This window comes from Hemiscyllium ocellatum, chromosome 1, assembly GCF_020745735.1.
Source record: "Hemiscyllium ocellatum isolate sHemOce1 chromosome 1, sHemOce1.pat.X.cur, whole genome shotgun sequence".
Lineage (NCBI taxonomy): Eukaryota > Metazoa > Chordata > Chondrichthyes > Orectolobiformes > Hemiscylliidae > Hemiscyllium > Hemiscyllium ocellatum.
The window spans coordinates 33,823,535-33,848,799 of NC_083401.1; the positions used below are offsets into that span (position 1 = coordinate 33,823,535).

General features: G+C 39.5%; 1 protein-coding gene across 3 annotated transcripts in view; it reads left to right on the top strand.

The window, feature by feature from the left end:
* The window catches only part of uvssa (UV-stimulated scaffold protein A), a 103,927-nt gene that overhangs the window by 64,198 nt on the left and 14,464 nt on the right, over nucleotides 1-25,265 (top strand). For all 3 annotated transcript variants that reach the window (XM_060828611.1, XM_060828621.1, XM_060828602.1), the window contains exons 10-11: nucleotides 8,280-8,459; nucleotides 13,260-13,443. In XM_060828611.1, coding sequence (XP_060684594.1) covers nucleotides 8,280-8,459; nucleotides 13,260-13,443 — 364 coding nt within the window. The remainder of the gene's footprint in view (nucleotides 1-8,279; nucleotides 8,460-13,259; nucleotides 13,444-25,265) is intronic.

Genomic DNA, 25,265 nt, shown 5'->3' on the forward strand with positions numbered 1-25,265 from the left:
CTTGACCTCGAACTAGATGGATGAGGGAGAATAACTAGACAGTTTCTTCATAGTTTCATCAGATTAGTGGAGAATGGCAAATAATCCTTTCTTCGACAAATGATTGAAGTAAGGTTTGTGTAATCAGCTATCTTTGAGGGAATCTAATCAAGTCTCCACAGCTTCATTAGTTAGTTGGCTACAACATGGATAGTGTATATGGTCATAATGACTGCAGCTAGATGATATATTATAATGGCTGTAGAGAAACTTGAGCTGGGCTCAGATTCGTGACTTTAAATTACAATTTGTGCACTCTTTCCTGTAATAAAGGGAAATCTACACAAGATGGCAGACAATATCTACTAGTTTCTGTTGTGGAGTACATCATAAATTTTCAGTCTTGCCAAGTTTTATATGTAGTTATTTAGATTGCTGCATGGTTTCATTTTTTTTTTGTCAGGGGTTTGTCTTGACCACCAGTTAAGAGTTGGGATGGTTGGAAATTTGTTCTTCCTGATGAAATCAAAGGCTGGGAATTCTTCTTTCGGTTGCCAGATTGGGGGCTAGCAGTATGATACCCCAAAAAACTGGATGTGATGGGGATAAAGGAGCCCTCTTGATTAGAACCACGACCATAAACATTCGCTCTCTCCGCCATTGATGCACAGCAGCAGTTATGTGTTCCATCTACGAGATGCATTGTAGAAATTTCATCAATTCTCCTTGACAGCATCCAGGACAAGCATGGTGGCTTAGTAGTTAGCGCTGCTGCCTCACAGTGACTGTTAGATTCTACCCTCAGCCAACTGTGAAGTTTGCTCATTTTCCCCATGTCTGTGAATTTCGTCTGGGTACTCCAGTGTCCTCCCACAGTCCACTGATGTGCATATTAGGTGGATTGCCATGCTAAATTGCCCGTAGTGTCCAGGAATGCGCAAGCTACATGGATTAGCCAAGGGAAATGCTGGGTTACAGGGACTGGATAGGTGGGGTGGGTATGAGTTGGATGCTGTTCTGAGGGTCGGTTTGGGTTCGATGGGCTGAATGGCCTGCTTCCACGGTGTAGGGATTCTATTCTGTTATGCTATTCTTCTTCCATACACACAATCCCCACCACATAGAAGGAAAAGGACAGCATATAATGGGAACACAATCACCTGCAAGTTCCCCCTCAAGCTACTCACCATCTTGAAGTATGTCACCGTTGCTTTACTGTGGCTGGGTTAAAATCCTGCAACTTTCTTCGCCAAAGGACGTTGGTGAACTGGATTTTTTTTTTGTTCCTAACAGCATTGTGGGAGTATTTACTTCAAATGGACTACAGCAGTTCAAGAAAGCAACTTACCAGCATTATCACAAAGGCACTTGGGAATGTGCAACAAATTCTACTCCCAGCCAGTATCATCCACATATCTGAGATGAATAATTAATAGGGGGCTGGCAAAACTGAAGAACTACTTGTTGGATGAAAGAACTTGGTTTTAGAGCACTCCTGTTCCTCATGGCTCACGTGCCTGAGCAGAGTTGAAGTTTAAAACTCAACTGGGCTTCTCCTTGCTGGTTGGCTTCTCCCATCAGGTTTCTGCTGGAAGTTTGCAGGCAGTGCATGACACCCCCTAGATTGGTGAAATATTGTAAGGCAGGATGATGAACAACTCAGCCATGACTTTTATATCTTTAGTTAAAACTCACACAACACCAGGTTATAGTCCAACAGGTTTATTTGGAAGTACTAGCTTTCGGAGTGCTGCTCCTTCATCAGGTAACTAGTGGGGCAGGATTATAAGATGCAAAATTTATAGCAAAAGATCATAGTGTCATGCAACTGATATATTTTAAACATATCTAGATTGCTGTTAAGTCTTTAATCACTTTGAATGGCTTGCAGGTATTGATTCATTAATGTGTAAATCCCAGAACTACTTTCGAGTCACATTTCTGAGGTAACTTAAGGTTTAATAAAACAAAAAGGTGACATTTCAGTTTAGACAATGCGTTAAAGGTGTGAGGTTAGATTCTGTCTGTATCTCAACCTTGAGTCAGACTGGTTCTATTTCCAAAGTAGGAATTTATGAAATGTCACATGGATTGACTGCCTGCAGACTGTATGCTTTTTAAACTGAATAGAATGTATCTGTAAATACAATTCTGCAATTGCAAATTCACCCCATAGATTTGTGTGTGTGTGTGCGTGTGTGTGTGTGTGTGTATACGCGCGTGCATGTGAAGGAGAAAGAATGTGTGTGTGAGAGGGTGTATGCGTTTGTGTGGGTGTGTGTGCGGAGTGTATACGTGTGTGTTTGAGAGAGAGCGTGTGTGTGTGTGTGTGAGAGACGGAGAGAGTATATTGTGTAGTGGGATCAGCTGGAGTGTGGCATGAGCCCAAGGTCCAAACCTTGACCTTGGTTTTGCTTATGCCTGCATTGGAGAAAATTCTTTCATAAGACTACCAAATGTGTTCTTCCCTTCAAAAGCAAAGTGGGGGGTGTGGGCGGCAACTTTTTTCCTTGGCCATTTAGAAATCCAAATTGCAAAGAAAATACTTTCTAATCAATGACCTAAACAAAGCATTTCATAGATAATAAAGCCATACTCATAAAATTGTAGAGGTAATTCTATTTGTAATGTTCAAAGTGGGGGAATAGAGACCAGGCAAAATCTTGCAGTACTTCCCAGAATGGGAGGCAAGAAGGAGAGAGAATTGTGGGGCAGGAGGCAGAAATTCAAAGTCTCGATGGTCAGATGAACTTTTATATCAAAGTTCTCCAAACTTGAAAGGCAGGTCATACTTCAGGGCAACGTCAGCAAGTGTCAGAAACCTTTTTTGCATGTACTTTCATCTCACCAAGAATGGTCATTAAAATGCTTGATCAGCTGAATAAAATTTCTCTTAAAAAGTAAGTTCTTCTCCAATTAAGAAAAGTATGCACTTGGATAATGGGTGGCATGGTGACAGAGTACTGCTGCCTCTTAGCGTCAGGTTCAATTCCAACCTTGGTGACTGTGTGGAGTTTGCACATTTTCCCCATGTCTAGTTTGTGCTCCAGTTTCCTCCCATAGCCCAAAGATGTGAAGATTTGGTTGGTTTGCCATGCTAAACTCCCCTATAATGTTTAGGGATGTGCAGGCTAGGTGGGTTCCCCATGATAAATGCAGGGTTACGCGTATAGGTGGGCTGGGTTTTGATGGGATGCTGTTCGGAGGGTCAGTGCAGATTTGATGGGCCAAATGGCTTCTTTGCACAATGTAGGGATTCTATGATTCCATAATCAAATATATAATACGGTTAAGCAATCACACAACAAGCATGTCATGTCTAAGCTGCACAGTCTTGCCACATCCATGTTATGAATGATGGTGGCAACTAAACATCCAACAGATTATTCTCATTCTCAGTGACAGAGGGGCCCAGCACATCCTTGCAAAAGACAAGGCTGAAGTACTTGTATTCATCTTCAGCCATAAGTGCTAAGTGGATGATCGACCTTGGCCTCTTCCAAGGTTCATAGCATCTCACGTGCTAGTCTTCAACCAATTTAATTCACTCCACATATTACCAAGAAATATTTGAAGGCATTGCATGCTGAGGAGGCTATGGGCCCTGAAGACATACCAGCAACGGTACTAAAGACTTGTGCTGCTGGACTAGCCATGCCATTGGCTAAGCAATTTCAGTGCAGTTAGAACCTGACAATGTGGAAAATTGCACAAATATGTCATGTCTTCAAAAAGCAGGAAGAATCCATCTTGGCCAGTAACTAGCCTATCTGTCTATTCTCAATCATCAGCGAGGGGATGGAAGGGATTTTCAGCAGGTGTTATTAAACATCATTTGGAAAGCAATAACCTGCTTATTGATGTACAGTTTGGATTCTTATCATGACCTCCATATTAAAACATGGACAAAAGAGCTGCATTCCAGAAGTGAAGGAAGATTGATTGCCCTTGATATTAAATTTGACCAAGTATGCTGTCAAGGAACACTAGGAAAATTAGAGTTCATGTTTTCAAGGAGAAAACACTCTGCTGGTTGGAATCAGACCCAGCACAAGAGAGGTCCAGGATGAGTTTGGATCTGGAAAGTCCCATATTTTTTCTTCAGAACAGCATTAGTTTTTTGTGAAATTCCATTTGGATTCCAAGAGCCAGGTAACCATGGCACTGCGATTTGCTGGAGTCGCAGAATTCTCACAATGCAAGAAATGATAGACAATGCAAGAAATGATAGACAATGCACGGATGGTTTTGTGAGCTTTCTTGAAACATTTAGTTGTATTCGTCAACAGAAAATGTTTCCAATCTTTGATTGTGCAACTCACACCAAACAACAAATGTTCTAGGTTTGTCCTTGCCATCCAGCGAGCTCCCATGGTGCTATTATTCTGGATCATTCTCAGGTGCCTCAAGTCTTTTTGTACAGTTTCATTTGCAGGACTGACTGGAACATGAGGGATACCCCATAAGGTCTGGCTGATGTCAGCAGTTTGGAACCAAGGAACACTGTTTCAGAATAAAAGGCAAGATATTTAGGTCTAATGAGGGGGAATTTCTTCATTCAGAGGAGGCAAATCTTTGGAGTTCTGTACTCAAAAAAGCCGTGGAAGCTCAGTCATTACGTTCAATACAGAGTTGATAGATTTCTAGTTTGTAGCGGCATGTATGGATATGGGATTAGTATGGAAAAATAGTATGAGGTAGGTGATAAGCCATGATCTGGAATGCCAAGGAAAGCTCATTACGCTGACTGACCTACTCCACTCCTGATTTCCTATCAATTCTCAAAGTACCATCAAGGAGAGATGCAATTCCTGCTCGTTGATCCAACAAGAATTGTGTGCAATGAGCTGAGAACCATGTAATCATGTTTAAAAAAAAAACTTTGACTCAGCCCTCAGTGGAAGTGAAGCACACCCTTCCATGCATGGCGCCAAACATATACTTAATGGAAGATTTTGCCTTGGGACATTTTGAAGTTAACTGACCTCAGCTGTGAGCATGAAAAGTCTCCTCCCATCTATCCTAGACTGGAAGAGACAAACTGCAGAGTGTTAACCTTTCATTTGGTTTTTGGTAATACTTGCTGGAAATATGTAATTGAAATGACCTTTGTTATAGTGCTCTTGTTAAGTATTAGCTTGCCAGCGCCTTGTTCAGACACTCAGGAGGAATAGCAACTGTGTAGAAGTATTGGAAAACTGATGCATCATGGAATTGTATCTCTCTTTGTCAGAGCCTTCAGAAAAGGGAATACATGTTTACTACAAAACCTGTTTGCTGACTATAATTGATCAGACGTATTAGCGATGAATATTTCTAGAACAAATTAAGCATACAAGAAAGGTACACGTATCCTGGGATTTGTACATAAAAGCAACAGATATTAAAAAAAAGGTTGATTTCCATTAATAATTTTACTTAGCAGCAGCTGACATTCTGGATGAAGTTCTAAGTGATAGAAAAGATATGGGGTTATTGGAAAAGACCAGATTAATTAAATGGTACCAGAGGTAGAGTTCTGATGAAAGTCTCTTTGTAAAAATATGGAGTTGTTTTCACTGGAATAGCGAAGGCTACAACAGCAAATAAATTTAATGTATTTTGCATTAAGAAGGAAAAATAGATAGTGAAGCTTTGGCTAAGAATTCAATTGGAGTTGTTCATGTTTGCTGCCAGCAGTCGGAAATCCCATTTAAGTGTGTCACTGGGTTTCTGCTACTCTTCCAACAGCTACAGCTCCTAGCCATTATATCAATTTGTTCATAAAACAGTAGTGAGAGATCACACGTTTAGGAATATTACTTGAAAAATTAAGGGGGAGGTTAGAGGAAACCTTAGAATTTACATTTCTGGGATTGTGAAATATTTTACTACTAATGTTTTTTTTTCTGCCAGAAACCATAATTTCATTTAAAAGGAAACTATGTAGGTATGTGTGAAGGAAGAATAGAAAAACTTTAAAGAGAGAGAAATAAATGTATCGTTATTTCCAGTTAAAGAATAGCGCCAATACAGACTACTTACACTTCAAGTATCGTGATCCCTGATTTTAAAAAAGACTGGATATGTTACTATAAGAAAATTGTTTATGCAATTTTAAAATTTAGCAAAATATCAAAGAATATGAAAATATTTGATCCAGTCTTGCCTGTTCATGTGTTCTATCTAAATCGTACCAATCCTCTATGAATTACTTTGGTACCTTCAGAAGATCAAAGTAATACTTCAATAGCTTATTTGGTTTAGAATTTTCAATTTCCTTTTCTGTTTTCTAACCTCAGCCAGTATTTAGCTCTGAATGTCATGTTCTGAGTTCATGCTCTATGGCAAAACTTGAGCACATCAGAGTTGAGGATGTGTAGTATTGTCATCCTAATAAGCATGACACTAAACTGACATCCTGTGTTCAGATGGATATAAAGATCTCTTGTTGCTATTCAAAGAGCACAGCTTCTCATGATTGCATGACAAGTAGTCTGTTTAATACAGCTGAGAAAAGTACAGATTGAATGGTCATTTACTTTGTTTGCTATTTGTGGGATCTTCCTGTGAGCAATTCATTGTACCCATTTTCACAGGGACAACCCTTCAAAGTAAGTAAAATAAAAAAACAAATGTTGGCGAAAGACTGCAAGTGTAGGAGCGTGCATGGAGAGAGAAGTAAAGTTAGTTTTTGGAGTCAGAGTCCTACAGCGCGGAGACAGGCCTTTTACCCCAACTGGTCCATGCTGACCAAAATGTCCGTCTACGCTCACCCCATTTCCCTGCACTTTGTCCATGTCCTTCTAACCCTTTCTTATTCGTGTCTGGTATGGCTCTCAGAACTCAAGGGAGTTTGTACAATGTTGACTTTCATGCTGTGGATAAAATGGGGAGGAGCAGCAAGTGGGGAAATGTGCGTTAAAGCAAAGGGCAAAGAGAGTGTTAATTGTCATAGTGAACAAATATACCTATAAAGTAGGTGTCCCTTCAAAGTAATTTGGTTACAGTGAAGTTTTGAGATATTCTGAGGACATGATGAGCTTACCTAAATTTACAAATGGCTTACAGTTTGCTATAAGTTAACAGTCCTCAAAATGTAATGTTAAAACTATTATGAAGGTGCTTCATATTTAATTTTTGAGGACTCGAGTTTGAAGTATTGTGGAGATATGTGGATTTCTTTTTAGAAAAGCCAGTGAAAAGATGCATTGGAATTTTTATTAGCTATAATTTATTAGTTCCACTTGGTTTTGGATGCTTGAACTAATTTCAGGAGAAGCACCTTATGTTACGACTGGGTTTTAAGGCTGTTATGTTTGAATGGTGTTTGTAGGCATGGTGGTAAGGAATGTGTGCCATGAATAAACCGCTCAGCCTGAGACTCCCGTCTGTGTAACGCTTGTGTTGTGAGATCAGAGTGAAACTTGATTGTTGTTCTGGAAGAATGACTGAAAACGTCTCAATTTTGCATTTCCTAAGTAAACTTTGTCTGCCATGACACAGGAGCCAACTGTGTATGATTAGTGGCTTGACTACATATGCAAGAATGCCAGTTTGATAGATGGAACGGTTCTACACATTATCCTCTTTCCCCTTCAATAATAACCACCATTTTCTATAAGGGTCTCTTTTTAAAGTGAATTTCTCCAAAGAGAAATTTGTTTATTTTCCCCTTTATACGGTTGTCTATGTTTCTGTGTGCAAGTATGTGTTTTGGCTCGTTGGGGTCGGAGTGGTGTGGGGTGGTGATAAATGTTTATATTTGTATATTATGCATTGTATGTATTAAATAATTCTGCATTTTCATTGAATTTTGTTTGCAGTAACTAATTTTGTTTATCAATCTTTTTATTCTGAGCCAAAGATCGAGAAAGCATACAATTGGCAATACAGTATCCGGATTTGAGTATTAGTTTTCACAGTGCGACTGGTAGAGTAGTAGAGCTAGAGTGACAATACATTCCTTCTATCTTGCTTTTAACAAAATGTGCAATTTTGGATTTCTTCCATCAAAAAAAACTTCGTTCTTTCAAGTGTTAGTTGCATTGTACCTTTTTATAGTTTAGCTCACCCAAACTGTGTCCATTTTCATTTTCCCCTGAGTGACCTCCAGAATTATCTATAATCCTTGGAGTAAGTTGCTTGCTGCAAACTTCATCAAATTCACTGGCAAGTTGTAATGTGTATAATGACAGTGTTAGTCAAAGTGGGTCTGCATTAATGTGAATGTTAGTGCAAAGGTTAATGAAACTAGAACAGTGATTGTGCAGCACATTATCTTCTATTGATTTTTTTTTTAATATATGTTCTTCCAACAGCCTGCCTGGAACTTCGGATGGAACAGACATACAGGCATCTACATCAAGACCTGAATTATGCAATGATCATGACAAAAAACGGAAAAGGGAAGAAGAGATGAAGAAAGCTCCTGTGAGGTCTTTTGGGATTGACCTTTACTATTGGGGAAAAGAGGAGTCAACAACTGGCAGAATTCTCAAGTAATTTATTTTTCAGTTTTATTTTTATTGTTGAAGTATTACATAAATTGCAGATACAGGGTTGGAGGGCATGGGTTCCAATCTCTCATTAAATGTAGCATTGTTTAAATTGAGAATTGGAAATGTTTTATTTTGAAGTGAGGAAGTTATGTCAGTAATGGTTGCTTTGAAATGCAAAATGAATTTCTAGAATGGCACTCAGCGTATCCAATCAAATTCATCAGAGTACTGAGCTACACAGTCAATATTATAAAGTAAACATAGAAATTCACGCTCAACTTGTAATAGGCTACAGTTGGAACATATCTAGAACAAACATCTCAAGACAAGCGATAGCTGATCACTTAAGAAAGATAATAGACACTATCTCCTCATCCTAAAGTCATTTTTTATACAACACACCATTCTGACTTGGAACTATGTTGCTATTGCTTCCTAGGGTCATTGAGATATACAGCACAGAAACAGACTCTTCAGTCCAACTCGTCCATGCTGACCAGATATCCTATATAAATTAAGTCCCATTTGCCAGCATTTTGCCCATCTCCCTCCCTATTCCTATACCCACCCAGATGCCTTTTAAATGTTGTAATAGTACCAGCCTCCACCACTTCCTCTGAAAGCTCATTTCATACCTGCACCTCTCTCTAAATGAAAAAGGTGCCCTTAGGTCCCATTTAAATCTTACCCCACTCACCCTAAACCAATGCCATCTAGATTTAGACTCCTGCACCCCAAGGAAAAGACCTTGACTATGTATCCTATCCATACCTCTTGTGGTTTTATAAACCTGTATAAGGTAACCCCTCAGCCTCTGATGCTCCTGGGAAAATAGCCCTAGCCTATTCAACCTCTCCCTGTAGCTCAAACCCTCTAACCGTGGCAACATCCTTGTAAGTCTTTTCTGAACCCTTTCATTTCACTGCCACTGCATCAAAATAATGAAATTCTCTTCCTGTCTAACACTGGGTGTGCCTGTAATAGACGGACTCTTGCAGTTCAGGAACGTGGATCATCACTGCATTCTTAAGGCCAAAAGGTCAGCAATGCATCCATGATAGAATCGGGGAGAAAAGACAGATTCTGAGTTTTAAAACCAAGAACATTGAAAATTGAATATAAAAAGGAGAATTAAACTAAGGGTTTTGCCTTAAGTTTGGGCAGATTCTAACTGTAGTATTGGGATCCTGAGAAAGTTTCAGTAAAGACTCAGTAGGATGATGTTAAGTTGAAATGATAGAGTATGTTTTCAATTTTAAACAATTTTGTATTCAGTTGGCAAGCTCACCCTGAACCCATGAGATCTAATTTTACTAATTAGTCTACCATGCGGAACTTTGTCAAAGGCTTTACTAAAGACCAAGCAAATGATATCTGCAACTCTGTCCTCACATATCTTATTGATATATATTCTAAAATCTTGGAACCATCACTATTAGATAAAAGTATAAGCAATATAACATGATCAGTTCAATGCATAAAATACTTTATTCCAAAAAACTCTGTTTATCAAATGTAGCTCACATTGATCATACTGATTTTTGAGGAATACAAATCATTTGTCTTAATGATACTTACAAAGGTAGAACTCATCGAGTACATATTTCACTGGTAATTGTCATTTCTATTGAATTTTAAATCTTGCTTGATAAAGTTTTTTTATTAGGAATCTTCAAAACGATCACAAGGAATTGATGTTGAGGCTCAAAGGAGAAAGAGAGGACCAGGTAGACAGACCTATAATTTGAACATTTCAGCATTGTTGAAAAGCCATAGAGTAAGATTGGAAGAAATGCTCCTTTATACCCAGTTAAAACCTGATTTCTTGAAGTATTACAGTTATAATTATAACTGGAGTGTTACCTTCAACAAGACATAACATTTTCCTTTCTATTTAAATGTAAAAATTAAAACTTAAAAAGAGAAGGTGTAGATTTAGTAGGTTTGACACTGTAGGCTGTTGCTTACGGATAGCAGCTAGTGTTGCATCACTGTGTATTCTGCTTACTCGATGTTTCGAATGTAACATTTTCCATTGCAAAGCAAGGGAAACATTTGATTTGTGGCAGTAGTGGATCTGTCATTGGCCAAATGATCTGTTACTTGCCTGAGGGAGAAATTGGAAGACGGAAGTTTTAGAAGCATCTTCGCTTAAGTGTGTCTGATTGTGGTTATTAGTTCTTAAAAGTACTGAAACACTTATAGCTGATGCTCCTGTGACATCAAGATAGCTGTTCTTGAGCCCACAAGGTAACCTGATTGAATTTCTAACAGCTTCAACTTGTCCTTTCCTCTTGAGGAACATTTACATTGAGCTACATTATTATCTTCCGCCTTTCTGTTTTTGCTGGATACAGGTCATGAATCTTTTTAAAAAAACTTTGGCTTTGTTTAAACTCAAAACTCAATCACATAAGTGTGAGGAGTAAATTGACTTAGGTAGTTTGGGAAATGAGATTAAGTATTTCACAGTAGAACTGTAATGGGAAATTTTCCACACAGGAATCAGTGTCAATTTCACCAGTTTCTTGATCTCCCCTTATCCCAGATCCAACTTGGTACTGCCCTCTTGAACTGTCCTACCTGTCCATCTTCCTTTCCACCTATCTGCTCCATCCACCCTCCAATCCGACCTATCACCATCACCTCTCACCTTCATCTACCTATCGTATTCCCAGCTACCCTCTTCCCCAGCTCCACCTACCCTCCCATATATCTTTCAGACATTTCCCCCCCTCCACCCCAAACTCACCCCATTCCTGATGAAGGAGCTTACACTTAAAACATGGACTGTTCTGCTCCTCAGATGCTACCTGACTAGTTGTGTTTTTCCAGTGCCACATCTTTTGACTGTAATGGCAAATGTTAAGAATAAACTGTTGGAGAAACTCTGCAGGTCTGGTAGCATCAGTGGGAGAAAAGCAGAGTTAACGTTTCAGGTCTGGTGCCTCTTCAGGAGTCACTGGACTTAAAATGTTAACTCTTCTTTCTTCCGATGGATGCTGTCAGACCCGCTGACTTCCTCCAGCAGCAATTTCTGTTTTAGTTTCAGATCACCAGATCACAACTTCTTTGTATTATAATGAATAAATCATAACTTAATAGAAGTCTATTCCTTTTGGAGAATAATAATGACACTTGTAAACGTGGTCTAATGATGAGAAATTGAGAATTGTATTAGATCCAACAATTATGATAAAACAACAACATTACAATGTTCCTAAAAAAGTAATATGCTTGAGGATTGGGAAGGTTTTAAAAATCGTGGATGACCATAAAATTGATAAAGAGTAATAAAGCTGAAAAAGGTAATAAACTGGCTAAAAAAAATCATAAAAGCTTTTACAAGTATGCACTCAAGAAGAGATAAGCAAGAATAAATATGGGTACCTTTAGAGGCAGGAATTGAAGAAATAATGGGGAATAAAGAAATGGCAAAGTCTTTGTGTATCGCTTACAGTAAAACAATTAACCAACATATAAATATGCTACATGTACTGGTTTCCCTTTAATTCCCTAATCATTGGACCCTCAACAAGCTTTTATTAGGTTTATTAAATATAGGTTTTATAAATGGGAACTACGTTGACTCTACCTCATCAAATTCAATTTTTCAAGCACCCAATTACCAATAGATTTTACAAAAAAAAATGATAAGGAATTGGTAGAGAGACATTAAACAAGAATCTGGTATATGTCTTCATATTAGAAAACACAAAGAACTACCTTACAGCCACGATTCCAATGAGAGTGAGAAACTTAAGGTAATTACTACTGCTGAGACAAAGGTACTGCAGATGTTAATGAGGCTAAAAGCCATCAAGCCTCTGAACCTGTTAGCTTACACTTGCGGATTTTGCAGGGATTGTAGAGAGTTGGATTTGATCCTTGAGAATTCATTAGAATCTAGAATGATCCATGTTTGATTAGAGAGCAACAAATATAATCCTGCTGTTCAAGAACAGAGGTAAAGCAAACTATTCAATTCGAGGCCAGTTTGCTTAACCTCTAATTATCTAAACAAACATCGCACGACTGAAATTGGCTAAAATGCAGCAAACAAATCCATCTCCATCTCCATCACTCTACATTGTTTAATTTTCATTTTACAATCCGACTTGCGTGTGATTTCATGTTATTTTTCCTTAATTTGAATAAAATCCATAATAATTTATACGTCTTGTAGCATATTTCCCGGGACACAATATACATTTCTATTTTTAAGTAGATTGCAAGCAGCCTGATAACTGAATCTTCCAATTACAATACATATGTACAGCCAGCAGAGGGCACTCTACCCTTTACTTTAATCAGACCCAAGAAACACGAAACATTTATATTTGTTATCCTAGTGCTACATTCTCACACACCAGAAGAAGTATTTGCTTATATTTAGGTTAATAAGTGGTATTTCTGTTTTTCTAATCATAATGTTTAAAATGTTGTGTAATCGGGTTAGTTAAAACAGAAAAGCAGTTTTACATTTTGGGTGCAATGCTTCACTACAGACTTTTTGTCTGTAATGCCAAGTAATCCATCCACTTATTGATTTCACTCTGTGAATGTTTTTGAAGTGTAATCTGAAGTATTTGCCTATACCAGTGGTGTGTGAACAGCAGCAGCACTAGTGGGGCTGTTTGGAGGCACTGGCATGAGTCCACACACTACTAGTCTGGCACAATACTCTACTCTAATACCATATGACTGAATTGCTCCTGAGGCTAATATTTAATATAAAATATTGTATTATTTTTGACAAGTTAAGGGTTTTTTCACATAAATATCTTTAATATTCACTAGAATTGATACTCCACATCGATTTTGGGCATCCAGCACAGAACTGGGTGAAGAGTTGGAGAGTAAGGAGTCGTCTACACTGCAAACCAGATACATAACCTTTGCAGGAAAGTTTGAACCTGTAAATCATAAATGTCGAGCACCTATGCCCAATGGAAGATTTTGTGAACGCCAGGATCGGTTCAAGGTTTGTAAATAAACAGCATATTTCAGAATATATTGTCTCACTGTTTCTGCATTAGAATGAAAATGTGACAAACATGGGCCAGTGAACGTTTATAACATCCCATGTGAAATTTTAACTTGAAATGCTTTATTGCCGTTCAGAAAAAAAATCACAAGAGTAAGGCAGTGAATGGTGTGTATATAAAACTATCCCAAATTAATGCAATAAAGAAAGGGAAAACCTGAAACTCATCAGAAAAAGGCTGTTGCATTGCAGCCTGTTCCTGATGAAGGGCTTTTGCCCGAAACATCGATTCACCTGCTCTTCGGATGCTACCTGACCTGCTGTGCGTATCCAGCACCAGACTTTTTGACTCTGATTTCCAGCATTTGCAGTCCTCACTTTGTCCTCGCCAGTTCTAAAACATGACCCACCTATATCGTAAGTTTTTTTAATCATTCAAGGGAATGTGAGCATTTATTCTAGACCAGAATTTGTTCCCTATCCCTAGTTTCCTTGGAGAAGGCGGTGGTGAGGTTTTTTTTAGACTGCTGCATTATAGGAACCCCACATTGCTGTTACAAAGGGCATTTCAGAAGTTTTGATCCAGTGCCAATAAATAAGTGGTTAAATTGTTCCAAGTCAGAATGTGTGTGGTTTGCATGGAATTTGCAGGTGGTGTTGCTGCAGTGCATCTTGTAGATGGCACACAATGCTGCAATTATGTATTGGTGGTGAAGTCAGTGAATGTTGAAGGTGTTGAATTTGACAAAGCCGCTTGCTTCATCTTGGATGGTGTCAAAAGTTTGACATTTAGTTGTCTCTCGTGGATAGTAGACAGGCCTTTGGGGAATTAGGAGGTGGGTTGCTCACTGCAGGCCTCCTAGTCTCGGACCTATTTGTATAGTGAGTTGGAAAAGGCTAGGCCATTTCAGTTCCTGGTCAAAGGTAACCCAAGGATATTCATAGGGTGTGATTCAATGATGGTAATACCATTGAATGTCAAGTGGCATTGTTAGATTCTCTCTTGTTTGAGATGGTCATTGACTGGCACTTGTGTGGCATAACTATTACTTGTCACTTCTTGCTACACTGGAAGATGGGCTGCACAGTACCCAAGGAGTCGTGAAGGTTGCTGAATGTTGCACAGTCATCAGAAACATTCTTTCTTGTAACCCTATGTTGGAGGGAAGATTAGTCATGAAGTAGCTGAAGATGTTCGGGCCTACCCTGAGTAACTCCTACAGTGATATCTTGGGGCTGAGATGATTGACTGCGAACAATTTCAACTATATTTCTTTGAGCTGGGGATGACTCCAGCTAGCAGAGTTTTCTCCCTGATTCTCATTTCACTCTAATTCCACCAGAGAATCTCCATGCCATACTTAGTTGAATGTTCTGCCCCCATAGGTGCCCAGTGGCAAGGAGTTCCAAAGACACTCAACCCTCAGAGAAGGCATTCAATGCAGAGAAATGTGAGGTAATGTATTCTGGTAGAATAAACACAGAGGCAATACAGGCTAAATGGTACAACTTTGAGGGAAATGTAGGAGCAAAGAGACCTCGGTTTCACGTACATGATTCTCTGAAGGTGGCCAGGCAAGTTGAAACAGTTGTTAAAAAGGCTTTAGGATCCTTGGGTTTATCAATAGTGGCATAGAATATAAAAGCAAGGAAAAGAAGTTACACCTCTACAAATCATTGACCAGAGCACATTTTTTAAAATTCATTCATGGGAAGAGGGCGTCACTGGCTAGGCCAGCATTTATTGCCTATTCCTAATTGTCCAGAGAGCAGCTTAACAGTCACCCACATTGCTGTGGGTCTGGAGTCACATGTAGGCCAGACCAGGCAAGGGTGGCACTTTCATTCCCTAAAGGACATTAGTGAGCCAGATGGGTTTTTTCCAACAATCGACACTATGGATTAGGCTCTTAGTTCCAGGTATTCATTGAATTCAAATTCCAGTATTTGCTGTGAGAGGATTTGAACCCAGGTTCCTAGAACAGTATCTGGGTCTCCGAATTAGCAGTCCAGCAATAATACCACTCGGCCATTGCCTCCCATTTGCAGTATTGTGTTCAGCTCTGGGCACCTTATTTAAGGAAGGATGTCAAAGCCCTGCAGAGAGTTCAAAGGAAGTTTACTAGAATGTTATCAGGAATGAGGGATTTAGATTAGATAGCTTGTTCTCCTTGGAGCAGAGAAAATTAAGAAGTGACATTATTAAGGTGCTCAAAATTATGAACAGCTTTGACTGGGTAAAGAAGGTTGTTCTATTTCCTTTAGGTAGTATGTCAGTAACTAGCAGTCACAACTTCCAGATTGTGAGCAAGAGTTCGGAGTGAGATAAGGAGAAACTTCTTTACTCAGCGTTGTTAGGACTTGGAATGTGGTGCCTGGGAAAGTGGTGGGAGGCAGATTCCATGAGAGGTTTCAAATATATATGGATAAATATTTGAAAGCGATGAATTTAGAGGGCTGTGGATGAGTCTAACTGGGTAGCTCTTCCAGGAGCCAGTACAGACATAATGAGTCAAATGGCTTCCTTCTGTACCACAAAAATCTTTGATTTTTATCTCAATCTTAAATTGGCACCCCTTTATTCTGAGACTATGTCTCTGATCTTAGACTGTACATGAGTGGAAGCATCCTCTCTGCAGTTACCCTTCAAGCCTCCTTAAGGGTCCTGTGTGGTTCATTGAAATCACCTGTCATTCTTCGTAATTCCAGTGAGTAAAGTTCCAACCTGTTTAATCTTTGCTCATAAGAGAGCCCCTCCATACTGGGGATCATCCGAGTAAACCTTCTCTGAACTACCTCCAATGAAATAATAACTTTCCTTAAATAAGGGAGCCAGATGTGTTTCAGAACCTTGTACAGTTGCAGTAAGACTTCACTACTCTTATACTCCAACCCTCTTGAAAGAAGACCAACATTCCTGATTACCTGTTGCACCTATGCATTAGCTTTCATGTGTTTCATGCACAAGAACTCCCGTGTCCCTTTCTGTTGCAGCTTTCTGAGGACATGATATTCTGGATTACTAGTATATTTCATTACCACTATATCATTACCCACCCATTTATTACTGAAACGTGTGGTGATAGTACTTGGTGAAAGGGATGGTTAGCAAATCAAAGTCAGGAGCCAGGCACCCAAATACTTTGCACCTCCAGGCCTAGAACACATCTGCATCACTGAACTGACACAATATAAATAAATGCCCTAACTGACCTTCCATTTCATGGTGCCAGGATATGAGAGCTATCAGCAGAGCGTGACCAGCAAGGGTAGGTAGCAGGCATAAAGCAGCCTGATGCTACCTGGTAAAGAGAACAGGCAGCACTTTGTAGAGTTAGACTCCCCATCTCTTGTTTCCCTTTGAACCTCTTCTTCTATTCCATGGGCAGCTGGATCCATTGTTGCCTTGGAGTATACTGTTTCCAAATTGCACCCCTTCCTGATTCCACTGGGAATTGAAAATTCAACTGAAAAATTGAAAATTGCATAATCTTAATGGCAAATGCAAAGTCTAATGAAGCTATGTTGTGATTTCTGTTTGGTGCCTTAGCAAGCGCCTTCTGAAAATCCAAATGTATTGTATCCACTGATTTCCCTTTGTCTATCCTGTTTTATATCTCCTCAGAATGAATTCTAATAACTTTCCCATCATGAAGTCATTCTGACCCTGTTACAGATATGATAGCAAAGTTTAAGAAGCATTTAGATGCATGAACAGGCAGAGAACAGACCATATGCAGGCAGATGGAATGAGTTCAGAGTTCATGGCTGGCATAGACATGGTGGGCTGAAGGGCCTGTCCTTGTGCTGTACTGTCCTGTGTGCCATTAGGTTTTTTTAAGCAATGTCTGAATAATTGAAATTAAATGGAATTGATCACTGGAAAAGTACTATAACATATAAATTGACACTCCAATGCAGTACTGATGGAGTACTATATTATAGGTGTGGTCTTTCAAATGAGGTTTTAAACCAAGTCACAGTCTTACATTTATTCAGAAAGTAGTAGCAGGTCATTTAGAAATCATAATACAATCAAGCAGAGGCAACATACCTTGGGAAAGGGAAACCTGTATTTGACAAATTTAAGAGTTTTTTGAGGATATAACAAGCAGGTGGATAAGAGAAACCAGTAAATGTAATGTATTTAGATTATCATAAAGTATTCAGTAAGGTATTACATAAAAGATTACTGCAAAAGATGAGAGCTCATGGGGTTAGGAGAGATTTATTAGCATGGGTAGAGGATTGGCTAACTAACAAGAACAGATTTGGAGATGCCAGTGTTGGACTGGGGTGTACAAAGATAAAAATCACACAACACCAGGTTATAGTCCAACAAGTTTAATTGGAAGCACACGAGCATTCGGAGCAACGCTCCTTCATCAGATGGTAATGGAGGCCCTCCACTACCACCTGACGAAGGAGCGTCCCTCCGAATGCTCGTGTGCTTCCAATTAAACCTGATGGACTATAACCTGGTGTTGTGTGATTTTTAACAAGAACAGAATTAGGAAAAGTAGGTCATTTTACATCAAACTAGTCCAGCGCTGGGGCCTATTTTAAACCATTTGTGGGATGAGAGTGTTGCTGGCTGGCCAGCATTTATTGCCCATCCTTAGTTGCCCTTGAGAAGGTGGAGGTGAGCTGCCTTCTTGAACTGCTGCAATGTAAGTTAATCCACAATGCCATTGGAGAGGCAATTACAGTATTTTGACTCTGACAATGAAGGAACGGTAATATATTTCCAAGTCAGGATGGGAAGGGGCTTGAAAGGGAACTAAGAGGCAGTGGTTTTCCCATATATCTGTCACCCTGTCCTTCTAGATGGAAATGGTTGTGGGGTTTGGAAGGTGCTGTCTGAGGATCTTTGAATTTCTGCAGTGCATCTTGATAGATGGTACAAACTACTGCTACTGAGTGTCAGTGGTGTAAGAAATAGATGCTGTAAGGTATGATTCTGAGTGTGAGACTGTGTCAAGCTTTTGCTTGACTAGTCTGTGAGGCAGTGCTCCCAACTTTGGCATTAGTGGTGATCTGTTCAATTACATTTCTTTGTGACTGTGTAACAGTTGGTACAGCTGAATGGTTTGCTAGTCCATTTCAGTGGGCAATTGAGAGTCAACCACGTTATGAGAGTCTGGAGTTAAATGAAGGCCAGACCAGGTAAGGATGGCAGTTTCCTTTCCTAAAGGACATTGGTGAACCAAATGAGGTTTTCTGACAATCGACAATGGTTTCATCACAGAATCCCTACAGTGTGGAAGCAGGCCATTCAGCCCATCAAGTCCAGATTGTTCCTCCAAAGAGCATCTCACCCATACCCAACCCCCCTATCCTATCCCTGTAACTCTGCATTTCCCATGGTTAATCCACTTAGCCTGCACATCCCTGACACTATGGGTAATTTAGTGTGACCAATCCACCTAACCTGCACGTTTTTGGACTGTGGGAGGAAACCCATGCAGACACACAGAGAATATGCAAACTTCACACACACATTCGTCTAAGGCTGAAATTGAATCCAGATCCCTGGCGCTGTGAGGCAGTAGTGCTAACCACTGAGTCACCATGCCACCTCATGTGGTTTCATGGTAGATTCTTAATTCTAGCCAATTTTTATTGAATTCAAATTTCTCCAATTTGGGGATTGAGTTTCTGGAGGATTGAGCTGAGTTTGTGAATGAACAGTTTAGCGATAATACCCCAAGGTCATCGCCTCCCCTGTAAAAGAAACCTCACTGTCAGAAGTGGGATTTCCTCAACTATTTAGGATCCATTTTATGATTGGAATGAAGCTAAATTTGCTTTTGTTACGAAGATAAGAAATCAAGTTATGAGAAGGATACAAGAATATAGATCGGGCAGAAATTTAATGGATGGAGTGTAATATGGGAAAAGCTTTGGCTGTGAGAATACAGAATATTTTTGAATAGAGAGAGAGAGAGACTGTTGACAGCTGGAAGTCAAATGGATTCTGATGTCTTATTCATTAATAAAAATGAAATGCTGACCTTTCTTGCAAGAGGGTTTGAGCATGAAAATAGCCAAGTCCTGCTATAACTAGGTACAGCATAGAACCTTGAAGTGTTTCTGGTTTTAGCCTCATTACTTTAACGAACAAAATGTTTGCATTGGAAGCAGTTTAGAGGAGTTTCAGTAAGCTGATTCCTGGGCTGAAGAACTTGTCCCATGTGGAAATGTTGGCGAAGTTTGAATTCAATAGAAATTGGCTGGAATTAAGAATCTAATGAAACCACGTGGGGCAGCGTGGTGACTCAGTGGTTAGCACGACTACCTCACAGTGCCAGGGTTCTGGGTTCACTGTCTCATGTTGGAGATTAGTAGAATACAAGGTGATCTTATTTAAACATGTAAGATTCTGAAGGGAACTTGACAGGAATTTCTTCACACACAGTGTTTGAACAAAGAGTGTCCTCAGTATGGATATTGATGCAGATTTTCTCTTCCAGTAGTGGAATATGGTGTGACATTTACTGCACTACCATGTTCAGAGGAACTGATTTATGACAAGACCTGAAATTCTGGAACCAGAAATGGTTCCATGGGAGCGCTTCACTGATGGTTCCTTTGTCCAATGATTTTGCTTTTTCCTTAATGCTGATTTACTCAACTGTTTCAAGCAAGCATAAAACCTTCTTAAGAATACAGCTTCCAAGCAAATCACATTTGTAACAAAGTGCTCCAGCAGATTTTACAATGCTGATTCTGCTGATCATTTCTGCCCAGCACTGCTGACAGCTTCCAATAACCCCCATGCATGCCACTGTTTAGCCCTCCTTACATTGCTTGCTGTCTCTACAACCCTGCTACTTCTCACTTCAGCGGATGTGGGGTGGCATTGTTTGGTTTGGAGTGAACTCTGTCTGGAATATGGAGATGAGGGGTGGGAACCTCAATGACAGAAATATTCACAAACAATGACGTTTTCTAAATTGAAGACAGACCTCAAGAACAGGCCTTCAGTTAATGCAATAACAAGGCTGTTATCCCACCTTGTCTCATCACTGGATTCATACAGAGCTGTGACAGAAAATTTCTAAGACACTGGTGTAAGAGAGTAAGGCTACACCTCTAAATAGGGTCAGGCAGCATGCACTTTCGCTCAGCTGCTGCTGGAAAGATCAGGCAAATCTATTTTTTAAGAGGAAGATGGGTAAATAGTTGAAAAAAATTAAGAAAAAGAGCTAAAAGGAGAAAGTATGGAGTAGGGATTAGTTTTGAATGACTACAGTAAAGCGTACACACTATGGAATAAATGGCTTTCTTCTGGCTGTAAGTCTACGGTTTTATATTGCATGTACCAGGGCCACCTGGCTACCTGTTGGATAGGTACAAGTTACCTTTATCGGGGAAAGATGAGCAGGCGTTGTCATTTTTCTCTTGAAAAGGGCAGGCTAAGGATGGTCTAATTGAGGCTTTTAAAACAGTGAAATATTTTGATGTAGTAGGCACAGATTGTTTCCACTTGTGGAAAAAAGCAAAGCTAAAGACTATTAATTTAAGATAGTCAGGATCAATCAAGTAGTGAATTTAGAAGAAACTTGTTTATTTGGAGATTAAGAATGTGGAAGGGGTACCTGACCAAATGATATAGATACATTAAAGAAAGGCTGGATAAGTAATGAGGATGAAGGAAGTGGAGAGTTATGTTGATCGAATTAAACGGGAAAGGATTGATCACCTGGATCATATTTGCTGGCATCAACTATTTGGGCCAAATGTCTTGTTTCTCTGCTGATTATGTATAATAGCTATTTGATTTTTTTCAATTGCTAAGTGATAATTATTTGACAGTGTCGTTATCTGTTAGGGATACAAGCCATCAGAAAATGTTAGTTATTTGATTTTACTTTATCCTTCATCTGTTGTGTTGCGAGTACCTGCAGGGTTAGCTCCGTTGGCTAGTTTGTGATGCAGAGTGACACCAGCAGCAAGGTTTCAGTTCCCACACCGACTGAGCTTACCAGATAAGATCCTCCTCCTCCTCCTCCTCCTCCGTCCTCCGTCCTCGTCCTCGTCCTCGGCCTTGTCTGTCTCTTTGTAATGACAGAGTTCTATGGTCTGGTAAGACTATTGGTACTTTACCTTGACCTTGCCTGTAAGAATCCTGGGGCAACAGTTGGCACAAACAAATATATTGATTTCAAGATATACCTGGCTTTGGAAACTAAATAATTTTATTAGTAGAAATAAGGAAGATCTTGCAAGAGAGGTAATTCTAGATATAAAAACATTTATTCCTCATTGCTACGTTTTTCAACACTGACATATATATCAACCAATATGGACGGTTGGTGGCTCAGAGGTTAGCACTGCTGCCTCACACTGCCAAGGACCTTGGTTCGATTCCAGCCTCTGCCGACTGTCTTTGTGGAATTTGCACATTCTCCCTGTGTCAAATAGCTATTATACATAATCAGCACAGAAACAAGACATTTGGCCCAAATGGTTGATGCCAGCAAATATGATCCAGGTGATCTATCCTTTCCTATTCAATTCGATCAACATAACTCTCCACTTCCTCCGGGTGCTCAAGTTTCCTCTCTCAGTCCAAAGATGTGTAGGTTAGGTGAAATGCTAAATTGACCATAGTGTTCAGGGATGTGTAGGCTAGGCGCATTAAGTCAGAGGAAATGTAGAGCAATAGGGTAGGGGAATGGTTACTCTTCGGCAGGTCAGTGAGACCTTGTTGGGCCAAATGGCCTGTTTCCACACTGTAGGGATTCGATGATACAAAGGAAGAATTTATTTTTAGTGGGATGCCTTTTAGTTCATCACTGTTCTTCCTGATTTGAAATGCCCTGAAGATTTTAACGAAGTACGAGCTGAGGTGTACCCAGCTTTTTGAAGACTTTATTGGAGTTGAAGAGATGTACAGCACGGAAACAGACCCCTCAGTCCAACTCTTCCGAGCCAACCAAATAATCGAACCTAATCTAGTCCCATTTGAATGCATTTGGCCCATACCCCTCTAAACTTTTCCTATTCATATACCCATCCAGATGCTTTTTCATGTTGTAATTGTACCAGCCTCCACTTCCTCTGGCAGCTCAGTCCATACACGCACCACCCTCTGTGAAAAAGTTGCCACTTAGGTCCCTTTTAAACTTTTCCCCCTCACCCTAAACCTATGCCCTCTGGCTCTGGATTCCCCCACCCCAGGGAAAACACCGTGTCTATTATTGAACGTTTAATTAATAGAATAAAAAAAGTTTTGTATGAATGGTGCCAATCAAGCGGGCTGTTTGGTCCTAGATAGTTCCAAACCTCTTGAATATTGTTGCAGCTGCATTCATCCAGGCAAGTGGAGAGTATTCCATCACATTCTGACTTTACCTTGTAGATGATGAACAGGCTTTGGGGAGTCAGGAAGTGAGTTACTCACTGCAGTATTCCTAACCTCGGACTTGCTCTTGTACCCACTGTATTTGTATGGCAGGTCCAGTTGAGATGCTGGTAAATGGTAACCCCCCAGGATTTTGACAGTGAGGGAATTCAGTGATAATAACACCATTAAATATCAAGGGGCAGTGGTTAGATTGTCTCTTATAGCAGATGGTCATTGCCTGGCCTTTGGGTGGTGTGAATGTTACTTGCCACTTGTCAGTCTAATCCTGGATATTGTCCAGGTCTTATTGTGTTTGAACATGGACTGCTTCAGGTGTCACGAATGGTGCTGAACATTTTGCAGTCATTGACGAACATCTCCACCTCTGACCTGATGATGGAAGAAAGGTCATTGATGAAACAGCTGATGATGGTTGGGCCTAGGACACTAGGGACTCCCTGCAGAGATGTCCTGGAGCTGAGATGATGGCTATAATGATGCACATTTGGTAATAAATTGTGAGATCTGTATTTTTAATCAGCCTGCTGAGATGTACAATGGCACATGTGGATCAGGTGGGATTTGAACCTGGGCCTTCTGGCTCAAAGGCAGTGACACTACACTGTACCACAAGAGCCCTTAACTTAAGTCTATTTCTGCAGCCATTGTTTCCAAATGACACCCTTTGAAGAATTCCACATTTAAGTCAGTGTAGAAATACCTTGAGTATGGGTTGTTTAAGACCTTAATGTTAAATGGGAAGGAAAAGAGTAAAGTTTTCAATCAAGTATAGACCAAATATGAGTAACTTAAACCCATTTGGATTATCTTGTTTTGTATAGGATCTAATCCATTTTTATTTTCCTCTATAAGTCATGTCTCTCTGTTTCTTGTTGAAATAAGAACCATTTCATTTATTTTGTTGGTCTTTCAGATGTGTACAGTTACTTTGGTAGATAGTTAGTGCACTCCCTAGATCCGACCCTATCATTCTTTTTGCTCTGGCAATTGCTGTTATTAATGTTTAGTCAGCCAGCACACAAATGTTTTTACCTGTTCTATGCCCCCCAGCAAAAAGTACACAGTTGTACCTTTAGTGCTGATGCTTGTTTTAAATTCCACAATAGTAAGTGCCATTTTCTGTTTGCCTTAAATTGAAATAAAATTCCTTTTCTTCAAAATGGTCCTGGTTCCTAACATCAGCATTTAATGAAATTATATTTAATGCTTATAATCTTGCAAATCTCCACAATCGCAGCAAATTATGACATGATCCCCAATTGCTACAGAACGTAATTTGCCAGAATCCACAGAAAGAAACTCATAAAAACATCTCTCTTTGAGTTTAGGAAATTGGCAAAATTCTGTGGGTGCTAATTTGAATATCATTTTTTGAAAAGTTTTAATTAACAGTCAACTTTCCAAATATTTCTCATGTTAACTTTGAATTCTTTTAGGAAATTTGGAACTGTCTTTTCTTTCTGAAGTCATTTTCGACAGTTAGATGAATACTTCAAAATATCATGTAGTAAATAGTCAAATTAAAGTCTTTGTTATGTTTGCAAAGAACTGAGTCTATATTTGCAGAGCAAGTATTACTACTAACAAGGAAAACAAGTGCTGTAAAAATGGAAAATTGATCCACTCGTATGCATCATTAACTCCCTCTAACAATATAAGAGCACCTGTACCATTAAGTCCCCTTGACACCATTTGCCATGAGATCATCTTTAAGATACAGTATCTGAATCAGTCATTTTTGCTATAATTTCACACTTTCTTTCTGATTACTCAGCTGTGGTAAAATGAGTTTCTGTTAATATAGCTGTTCTGGTCATTGAATATTGATGCATGGTTTCTTGGACTGTTTACCTGCTTTGACTGCAAAATGCACTAATTTTTAAAAATTTGTCGCAGTCTTTTTGAGTAATGAACTGAAAAGCTTCATAATAGGTGTGTCCAAATTGAATATGTATTCAACACCTGCCACTACTTTGTGTTAGGTTTTAGTTGTGTAGACATTGCTACGGGTATTACATGTGCCACAGTTTGAACAGTCATGTCTAACAACCTTGACAAAATTCAGTATTTTGGGAGCACAATATTTTGTCAAACTTCAAGATTGTACCGAACGTTGGTGCAGCCTTTTCTGGAATATTGTGTTCAGTTCTGGTCTCTGTTAAATGAAGGATATTATCAAGCTGCAGAGGGTTCAGAAGAGATTTACCAGGATGTTGCCGAGTATGGAAAGTTTGAGTTATAAAGAAAGGCTGAGACTTTTTTCACTGGAGCGTAGGAGGTTGAGAGGAGATCTGATAGAAGTTTATAAAATAATGAGAGGTACAGATAGAGTTGATGGTAGTTGTCTTTTCCCTAGGATGGAGGATTTCAAGACTAGGAGGTACATTTTTAAGGTGAGAGGAGAAACACTTTAAAAAGACACAAGGCAATTTTTATTTACACAGAG